At 39.0% G+C, this 10786-nt stretch overlaps 1 protein-coding gene across 1 annotated transcript; it reads left to right on the top strand.

The window, feature by feature from the left end:
• Positions 1-1202: 1202 nt before the first annotated feature.
• Positions 1203-10709, top strand: LOC143468690 (nuclear receptor subfamily 1 group D member 1-like). Its single transcript, XM_076966036.1, has 10 exons — positions 1203-3720; positions 5864-5958; positions 6234-6378; positions 6579-6645; positions 6935-8099; positions 8193-8276; positions 9326-9481; positions 9554-9653; positions 9751-9861; positions 9962-10709. Exons 1-10 carry the CDS (start codon positions 3666-3668, stop codon positions 10159-10161), a joined length of 2178 nt encoding a protein of 725 aa, XP_076822151.1. The 5' UTR covers positions 1203-3665; the 3' UTR covers positions 10162-10709.
• The last annotated feature ends 77 nt before the right edge of the window (positions 10710-10786 follow it).

Below are 10786 nucleotides of genomic sequence, written 5' to 3'. Positions count from 1 at the left end.
ATATTAATATAAGCGATACCGAGTGCTCTATTAAAAGTAATTTGAACTAAGTCAGCTACGGCTTGTGTGTACAATTAATAAATTGTTTCTATCAAGAAATAACTAAACTTTTTTAGATTTTGTGTACAACAGATTGAAAAAATCAAACAAGGAAAATGTTGGTTGGGGGCGCAGTGAGGGTGAAATAATGCATAACAAGCCCATTAAAGGTTTCGGTGAAAGCATCACCTCATTTACATAATTGCAACCTTCTTTCTCTTTGCATAACAGGCTGAGGCAGCGTCGCTAAGCGTGAAGATTAGCGACAAAAACTCACAAAGAAGTTTTGTTAGTATTTGTAGCGATTATTCTTTATGGCAACAAGGAGTGATCGATATTAATGTACAAGTTTGCCAGCAGTCATTGGAAGAATAAGCAAGCGTCTTCACGATCTGCATATACTGTGTTTAGCTTTAAGTTTGCTAGGGGTCGCACTTTTTCACGGCCGATAGAATTTAATGGACGACACAGTGGTGTCGGTTCAAGCAAGGACAGATTTTTGTTGAGTGGAAACGACTTACGAAACTGGCGCAGTGGTCGTGCGGTAGCCAGGACTCTTGTTTACTGGGCGCTGAGAAGGAATTAGAATTTAAGGTTAGAGCTGTTGTCATTTGCTAGCCTGGTTTTTAGTTTTGGCACGTCCTTTGCATATCGTGTCTACTGAACGTGCTTTTTGTTGTTTGTCATTTTAAAAATTCAATAATTCGTTTCAGCAAGTCGTGTTCGCAGAAAAGGGACATGGAAGTGGCTCTTAGTTGCTACAGTTTCAGGTCGGGTTAATTTTACTTTTAGGCTATAAACGTCGAAGGACCTCAGTGTTTGGTGTTAACGCGCTTAAAATAGCTTGGGCTGGCATCTTTAAACCTGTCTGTATGTCTTATTTTATGCACCGTTATTGCGCAGGTAGGCTATTCAACAGTTTTCCGGTGTAGTTAGTTTACCCTTTAGCATAATTGTCAAGCACATCCCCTTTGCTTGGCGCAGCGCCAACCAACCTTCCGGTACCAGTTTTAATTGACAAATTGATCAACTGACGTTTTCCCGATTTCCAAGAAATCCGTTTCGAAGTTCAACTAAGTTCGTTTCACTCTTAAGCGCGCATGCGTAATTTGCTTGTTGTCATGGAAAGTAATGGCGTGGATGCGGTTTCAATTGAAGTGTATATACATGCTGCTTTAATAACTGTGGTATTGTTCGATTTGTTTCATTGAAGACAGCCGTATTTCATACGCTGGAGTGGCGCAATAGGCGAGCTTATTGGAATTTACACGTCACAATGAGGTGTTTGTTTAAGTGGCGTTCAGACGTTTTGTACATAGTACTCGATGCGTTTTCTTGTCTGTTTCTGTTTCGTTATTGCCACCTTTATTCCGTTTTTTTGTGTAGCAATGAGTACACATTTCTGATTCGATCGACATCACTTTGGGGCTTCCCTATACATAATCTGTAGAAGAGGGCGGAGAAGCACCACCTCGGTGTGAGTGGTTTTCAGTGTTTATTTTATAACAGCTTGAAATAGTAAATTTTAAGTACAAAGGTTTATTAAACAATGTCTTTAACTATATCGTAAAATAAATACTACAAAGTTGAATTGTGCGTAAATTCTGCAGCAATATTATTTATTTCTTAAAGTAAATGTGAAATACAACGTTTTGTTAAACTGCCTACCTTTACAGTTTCCGCCCGCGTACACAGTAGTAGCTAACTGGTAGCTACGTGGCGTGATCCCGCTGAGCGCTGTGATTGGCTAACATCTGCTATTACGCAGGAATGCGTAAAATCCGTTAGGAGAGCGCTATTTTCGTCAAGTGCTAGGTTGTCCCCTTTTATCGGAAACATTTTGCGCTCGAATCGATTTGCTACTTATGCTGACCTAAATCTGAATTCTTCGGACTACTTTACTAGTACACTTTGATCCAGTTTGTTTAAACGCGAAATTTGCATATCTTTTCTCCCAGCATAAGAATCGTTTCTCTTTGGCAACGGTCGCACGGCCGGGTGTCCTGTATTTATACAGTGAAACAGTCATTTCTTAAATCTTTTGGAATACCAGAACACTATTTTCCCCCAATGCTTGTATAACGTTCACAGAGTTTAAAAGTCTATCGTGCAAAACTATAATCAAGTCGATAGACGATGCAAGACGGGCAAAATGGGTCTATGAATTCCATGTTCCAATTCGAAAATACCCAACTTAGCGTGTTGTTTGGCGTCGCTACGCGATCAAAAGCGCTGTGTGTTTTGTGACTTCGAATAAAGATCACAATTACAAATCGGAATTTGACCAAGTCCAAATTCACATCGAGGCCCCGCGCTTCAGTTTGAACACTTAAGTTTCAAAAACCAGTCAGTGCGTGGCAGATGAAATGTACATAGTTAAATTGTTTTGGGACTTCAGAGACAATAAGATAATTTTACTTGCATAATTTGAATACAGAATCATAACGACCCCTTTAACGAGTATTTGCTGGGACGTTTTGGTAAAAAAAATCTTTCTAGGAAAACAAACGTTTGGTATTGGCAACGGTCAGCCTATTCACTCCCGTTATTTTGTTCGTAAAGAATAATCGTGTCATGTTGATTGTTTTTTAATAATAACGGGGGTTTACACGTTTGGCCGAAACGACTGCAGTTTCGTGAAAGATCTCTTTTTTTATGTTCGGTCAGAACATAATTGGAAAGTTAGGTTTAAAAGAAACATATAAAATTTTGCGCCATTTTGTCTTGCTTTAAAATAGTTTATTTTTGTTTCGTTGCTGTCGTTTTATTAAGAAACAGGTATTTGAAAAAATGTAACAATTTTTCCAAAAATATTAGAATTTAGTCCTTTTAAAAACTGATGAATTTAACTTTATTTTACTTGCGAGATATGAATTTGTGCGTTTTGTATTACGTGGCTATGCATAACTGTCCAGTTTAACTGTGACACGTGGCCGTGTGGAACAGTAACCTACTATTCAAATGCTTGTAGTTTGCTTAACGTTTAGTAGGTACACGTATCTCGTTCACATAGTTTTGTGACGTAAATAGTGCTGGCAAATTGTAAGTGTTTACAAAGAAAATATTCTGTGGCACATCGATATGTGAATTGTGACGTGGAACTGGCGGCCTTAGCTGATTGGCTATGGCAAAAACGATAATACAATTGATTTTGGTGTAATCGTTCTTCTTGCAAAATCTCTCTTCTGGAAAAGCTCTCCGGTAAAAAGGCTCTCTCTGAAATGTATCTTCTGGAAGTGGGACAAGCATAATTTCTTCTGCTGCAATAAATGACTTCATATTTTTGGAATATAAGAATTCGAACTTTTAAATCGCTGTAACACTATGAGTTTGTCATTGTGAAAATCTGAGCTTCTTTGTTGCAAAACAACTTAATGTAATTGATATTTCCTATTCTGTTGGTTTCACTTTATTTTATTATCAGCCAGTAGTACTTCTGCAACTCACTAACCAAAAGCTAACACTAAATATAAAGAAACAAGGACTAGTTTTTGAACAAGTTGTTAGGTCTTTAAAGATGCTTTTTATGTTATACAGATTGCTGTTTTCCTTAGGCAACTTAGGGTAACAATTTTTTTTAAACTAAATTTGTGTCGCAAATAAATTTCACCAAGAATTTTTCGAAAATGATAACCCAACATGAAAACATCGAGAAACCAAGCAGAAGTAAGACATATACAGGTATGGCGTCTGTAGAACCTGTGTGTTGTTGATGTACTAAGTATGAGTGGACTTTGTGTAAATATTTACAATAAATATCCCAAATGAGTATTTTGAAGCTGTTCGACTTGATCAATATACGGGCTGCATATACAGGCTAAAGACCAAAAACAATAAGTACTGAATACGTTTATTTCTGAATCCAAGCCTTTATCTCTCCAACGTTTGAGTTGACTAAATGTATGCTATTTGCGTTTTACCCTTGCCTGTTTGGAACGACTCAGGCAGACTCCGGCTTATAATTTATAACTTGACTCTATATTTAAACATTCTACCAATATGGACATTTTCTTCATTATTCGTTGTGTCAGGGCCAAATTATCCTGTTCGTGACTTATTTTTCAATATTAACAAATTAACGTTTAACAGATCATAGGCTGCCTGTACCTTTCAGGATAAGTTCAACGCCATTGTTTTGGGTGTTCATGAAAGGATCTATCACTTCCCCATAGGACTTACAATCTCTATTTGCCACAATGTACATGATGATGATTTTTGATTCAGTTTATAAGAGTTTTTTTCTAGTCAAGTATATTTTTCCCGAACTACTGCAGTTGAACTTGCCGGCCTGTATCACCAGGCGGTTTTAATTGAGCGTCAACGTAACAAACAAACAACAACAAAAAAAATCGAAGTAATAAACTTGCTTCAGGTAACTGGATAATAAACTCATTGCAGTTGAGTTGTGAAATTCCCATATTCAACCCAAGAGCAAATGTGTTCGTTCGGCTGTGGTTGAACTGATGCAGCTTAGGGTGGAGCCAAGATGAATCGAGGATGTTCCACAGGGCCCCCTGATGTGGTGCTTTTTTAACATTCTGATTAACGAAAAGTTTCCATAAAAAATCTTTTTGAAATTTTACGTAAAACTTCAACACCGGATGTTAACCGCATTTTTCATTTTGTCCAGTTTGCGGATGTTTTGGCGGCTGTAATAGTGGTGTATATGAAATTAATTATAATTTTTTTTGTGGTTGCGTTTGTGTCACTTGGCTTGTTAGTGCTTTAAATTAACTTGAAAAAGCATCGAACGTTTTTCTTGTTTATGCAAAATTAAAAATTACTAACCTTATTTCCAATTAATTAAGTTCTACAAAAATATGTGTCGGCATGTACACCACAGCAGACGATCAGCAGTAAACGTACTGACAGCACTTAACCTTCGGGAATTTGTTTTCCATTTTAAAAAGTGATACGTTATCAGATGTTCCCCCGCAAAACTTCGTTTGGCATTTTCACGCAGCTATTTTAGCTTTCTGACGGTATGATGATGATATTTTCACAAAAGTTGTGTTATAATGAAATTAAATCTACCTTGATTTCAATTTTGTAAAGTCAATCATTGATAAATCGGAAAATTTTCGAGGCAAGGGAACGGGCAAGAATTGCGACACCTCGTGTTACAAAATAAACTATAAATTAATAATATTTGTTAAGGGTTTAGAGCCGTACCGTAAAACACGAAAAGTGGTTTTATTTGATTTCGCTGATTTGGAATTTTAGTTTTCTACTAAACAAATTTACAACACACTGTACTCATGAATAAAACAGAAATATTTGACTGCTCGGTTTTCCCAGAATAGCAAACAAAACGCATTTCATTTTCCGCAGCACAATTTCGTTTAAATTATAAGCAGTCAATGAGACGATTTGAGGAAAATGCTAGGCAACCTTACAATGAATAAATTGAAAATCTCAGTGTTGATTTAAAAGCTACTCCACGCCCTGAACTTTACCTGTGACGTATCTGTTTGTTCCATCGACACCTGACCGGGGGCTATATTTCAAAACAAACCTCTCGTTCTCGAATCACGTCAGCGATGGGACTTAGCGCCATTTTGCAAGATATTTACATCACGGATTCTATGACGTATTTTTCCCACCTGCATGGCGAAATATATTTTTTCACTCGGTATCTTAATTGTTTTTGCCGAGTTTTCCACAAATTTTGACCTGTTCTTATAAAGATCACCCGCAACGTCCAACCTACAAAGTGACGATCATATCAGATTAATAAACCAATGCCGTTTAAAGCAAGAACGTGCAGAATTAAGCAAGTGATCGTGCCAGAAATAACTTTAAATGTCATGTTTGTTACGTCAAGGTTCCACTCTCTACGCGCTGGACATGCCGTGCAAAGTCTGTGGCGACAAAGCGTCGGGTCTACATTACGGAGTCTATTCCTGTGAGGGCTGCAAGGTGGGTTGTTAATAAATTTGAAAAACTTAATCGAAAGATTGACATTCAACAAAATGTTTTGTAACATTTGAGCTGTTGCATTTTGGTACATTTTTTCAATGCAAGGTATTGAAATGTAATACTCGTAATTTAAATTTTTTTAACTATTATTTTTATGTGAAAATGCAGTAACCTGTAACGGATTATTTCAAACTAACACACTAAGAAATAAATAAGTTTACTTTAAAGTCGTAAATTGTACACTAATTTTGAACCGTTTGAATTTTCGATTTCAGGGTTTCTTTCGGCGAACTATTCACCAAAAAATAACTTACCGCACATGTGCCATGGACGGCGCATGCGTAATTACAAAGGTGAATAGGAATCGATGCCAGACCTGCAGATTTCTGAAATGTTTGCAAGTTGGAATGTCAAAGGATGGTAGGTCATTGTAAACAGAAGGATCATATAAACAGAGTGTCGTAAAGTTTATGTGTTAATATCTGTAACTCTACTGGCGTGAGTGAAGATTAACAGTGAGTTTCCAGGTTTGTTGCTTGTGGCTATGATTAAGACAACGATCAGAAATTCAAAACCAAAAACGTTTTTCTGATTTTTATTGTATTTTTCTACATTTCCAGCTGTGAAATATGGCCGTATACCGAAGAAAACAAAAGCCCGATTACTCGCCGAGAGAATGGCGGAGAGGTCAGTTGGTCTTAGATTTGAAACGAATGATTTTAATTAAAACTCGGCAGACATTCTTTTTTTCTATCATCCTTCTATTAAATGTCAGCGTAATAGGCACGCTCTCAAATCGCCGCCTCTTTAATTAATCACTTGTTACATGTTTTCAGATTTGTTGGTTGGAAGTTAATCATGTGACGTATGCGCATAAACTGTTTTTATCGAACTTAAACGAACCAAGAATAGCGAGAATAATCAGCTAAAACCATTTATTTCACTGTCAGACTTTGACATTATTATTTTATTCCAGACAAAACGAAAAATTATCCAATCAGGTTGTCCTCTTTCGTCACGTGGATGACGTTGAAAACAGCAACCAATCAACGACCAGAGAGATTTTGGCTTCAACGATAAAAGAAGAAATTGAAGAAAACGTTTCTGATATCCGAGAAACGTCACAATCGGCATCGAATGAGCGACCATTTGTTGATACATTTCACCAACCTAAAGAACTTATGGTGCAAACTACGGCGTATTCGTCCAGCCAAATCTCTAATCCACAACGACCAGCCAATCAGGAGCCACCGCGTGCACGCCGATTCCCCGCCGAATTCATGACTTCAGAGTTGGCCATGCGTCACCTTCAAGATCAAAGTGAAGGGGATCCACCGGTGTACAACCATTATAGAAACAAAGATCGATTCATGAGGAGTCCACAAGATCACCCAACATCACCGAGTCGACCAGATGAAGAGATATGTCCTCCTAGGAGAAAGTTATCTGCACTCTGCTCCGAGATGGAAAGCTGCAAACGATACAAGGCGTCTTCGCTCGAAGCCCGCCCTCATTTCTCTGCATCCCCTCCCCACAATGAAAAAATCCGCTACCCGCCGCAGACTAGTAACATTACGTCATCAAATGACATGATAGAGGGCCGTGAGTCGGTTATTATGACGTCAGTCGATCCTTGCAAGCTGACTAAAAACAACTTCCCTCCGTGGCCGAGGGTGAGTTTCCCTCAAATGACCGCGCCAAAAGATCATCAAGGCCGGACAAGTGAAGCTCGACAAGACGATGCTTTACCCCAAGGGCTCTACTTTGGCCCCAATCTTCCCTTGTTTGTGCAAAGGTACCCATTGGCGTCGGGAGCCCCAACTCTGCTTTCTCCATTTTCGCCAGTCTTTTACCCCGGGGCGGTGACAAAACATACCCATGCACCGATTTTACCCTTCTACATCACATCACCGACTTCGTCATTGATTACGTCACCTCGGAATGGTTTTCCTTCTCAAAGTTCTTTTGCTTCCGGTGACAAGAGAAGGTTCGGTTGTTCCACTTCGAGCAACAGAGTTTCCCCGGATCGACGTGATTCGAGATCACCATCGTCACCGGACAGCGGGTATCCAGAAGCGAGTGATGTCCGGTCCGAATACTCCGAGTCCGGCCGAGATGATTTGGCCCAAAAATACACACAGGTATGACCACATGACTATTATTCTCCATTCATACACTTGTTAAACGTCATAAGTTATCTAAGTGACGTCAAAATTGCGTTTATCACTCCACAGATCATTCAGCAAATTTTGACAGCTCACAATCGCACTTGTGACCTCAGCAAAGACGCAATATTTCTTCCCTTTTATGGCGTTAAGGTAATTTTTTAAAAGTCATCCATCTGTAATAAGAAAATATTTACTTTCACTGTCCCACTACCAGCGTAAATTCTGTTGCCGCAGTTGTGTTAGCGATGGGAATTGAGTCTTAGAACCCGCCCCCTTTAGGTAAACAAACGTCACAGTGCTGATTACGTAACTCCTGCGGGGTACTTAGGGTCGGATTTTCAGCTGTCTTCATCGAAATGCTTACTCACTGTGACTCCAATAGTTTGACTGAAGCAAATATTATTTTTCCTCAGCCGTGCGAGCCATCGGCCTTGATATGCGATAACCACAACGGATAAAGCAAACACGGAGATTGTAGTAAACTTCCCTTGTTATGAAAAATGTACCGCTTTTTTAATTAATTAGATAATCTAGTAAATATTTGCGTTGGTGTTGGTTTTTAACAACAAGAAAGTGAGTAATTAAAATATTCAGGATAGCTTTTAACAAGGCTGCCGTTGTCGACTGTTATATTTAGAAAGGTTGGTCAGAAAAAGCGTACGTGCGGAATTTGCTACAACCGCTCTTTTAGAGCGCGAAATGTCGCGTCACATTGCTCCTTTGTTTCTTAATTATGAAGTGAGTAGCGGAAACATTTGTCCGATGAACCCAATTCATCCCGGTCACGTGATTTTCGTCGTCCAATCACGTCCGCCAACTAGTATGCGAGGCCAACGCCTAGCTGCGGGGAATTTTATGTAGGTTGACTGGGATCGTTTCAAAGGCGAGAGTGGAAAAAAACAAAACCACACGGCGCGTGCGTGACCAACTGGCTTGGCGGCAGTTTGACAGCTTTGCGGCGAGGCAGTGAATCCTTCTGTTTACTATCGTGAATTTGCTGGTGATTTGAATGTTCGGTGTGTATTTAAGCATTTTTACCCGGTTTTGTGAGTTTGTGTTGAATTAGTTTATTTCATTTTTATGGTAAAACCTCGGTAATAACGTCGCACCCTATTTTTGGCAAAAATCGTACTTCGCATGTCAAAGTATGTAAAGTATGTCGTCATAATTTTGAAATTGAACAAATTCATTTTTTGCAGAGAAACACTGCATGTGCGGATGAAGTGAAGTTTCATGCCGGGAAACGCTTCGAAGATGCAATTCGCGAAGTTGTCGCGTTTGGGAGAAAGATTCCCGGTTTTGAAAACCTCTCAGAACACGACCAATTGTCGCTGCTTAAAACCGGAGCCTTTGAGGTAGATACATCGTGCATCTGCAAACACAGTCACTGTTTTTTATTTTGTTAAATTCGGATTCTCTTTTATAAGGTGCTGCTTGTGCGTCTTACGTCACAATATTGCAAAAGCAATGAGACTGTAACACTAGACGGCGCATCTGAGTTGATCAGGCAAAATTTTTACGGGCAAGGTAAGTGAAAATATTCCAAAAATTTGGTAAGCGGCCTGTGCTGAAGTTCTTGGAACTCTAAGAAGAGTATGAGCTAATACCTACGGTGGTCTTGCAGGCATGGACGATTTCGTGGACGCAATGTTCGACTTTTGTGATAAGTTTTCACGTTTTGAGTTGAACGAAATTCACCAAGCCATGTTCTCAGCGCTTGTACTCATCACGCCAGGTGAGCAACTTTAAAATACCTGTCGTTTCAAAACATTCTTATTCTGCGTGCGGCCGAAAAAGTTTTTTCATGTATTCAACCGCGTTCTTAAACCGTCCAGATCGCCAACGTCTGCAAAGCAATTCGCACGTTGAAAAGCTTCACGATCATATCCTTACCGCCTTGTCGTGGTATTGCGATCGCTGCCCAATCAAGAGTTCTCTGCCCAAGTTGATGACCAAACTCGCCGAACTTCGAACACTCAACGACCTATTTTCTTGCCATTTGGCGGCATTCGATGATGAAGTGCCATTCGCTTGATCACGTGACATGGATGCAAAGTCTTTTTGTTGAAGTAGCGCCGTGTAACAAGGTTAAATCTGACGTTTGAAAAGTTTGGTGTATGACAACTGCCAGATAAGATTTGTGTAGCGCCAACGAGCAGAAGGTGTTTTAAGAAAATGTGGCCGTCAGTTGTTTCATTTTGTTGTGCTTCTCAATTCGATGTTTTTGTTGTTTTGTAAAGTTCGATATGTGACGTCATGAGTTCCTACCGTGCTATAAGTATTTTTCGTATTATGCAGTATCCCTTGCATTTTGTTTGTTCACCAGTAAAGTTCATTTGCATATTGCATTCCGATTACAATTGTGACGTCAATGTCAGGTGTTGAGATGTTATGATTTCCTTTGGCTTAAAAAGTTCAGAATTGTCTTATGCTGTGTAGCACTCGCTTCTGTTGCGCAATTAAAAATAAGCTGCCTTTAAAACTTGTTCATTTAATCAAAAGCAGTGATTAAGATATTGTTCGTGATTTTCTTGACTGAGAAGTTTTGAAGTAGAATTGGGAACAAAAAAATCATTCTCAGAACTTTCTAGTAATTGTAGATTGACATGCTGATTTGTTTGCCTTAGTTTAGACAGTTTAAAAAACTTCTTGCATTATTC

This window comes from Clavelina lepadiformis, chromosome 8 (genome assembly GCF_947623445.1).
Source record: "Clavelina lepadiformis chromosome 8, kaClaLepa1.1, whole genome shotgun sequence".
Lineage (NCBI taxonomy): Eukaryota > Metazoa > Chordata > Ascidiacea > Aplousobranchia > Clavelinidae > Clavelina > Clavelina lepadiformis.
This window is presented reverse-complemented; position numbering and strand designations above follow the sequence as displayed.

Excerpts from the sequence above, each read along its gene's own strand:
- LOC143468690 (XM_076966036.1), top strand. The coding sequence starts at position 3,666 with ATGATAACCCAACATGAAAACATCGAGAAACCAAGCAGAAGTAAGACA. Across the intron at positions 3,721-5,863 it reads CAGAAGTAAGACATATACAG|GTTCCACTCTCTACGCGCTG; the intron begins GTATGGCGTCTG and ends TGTTACGTCAAG. Across the intron at positions 9,862-9,961 it reads GCTTGTACTCATCACGCCAG|ATCGCCAACGTCTGCAAAGC; the intron begins GTGAGCAACTTT and ends TAAACCGTCCAG.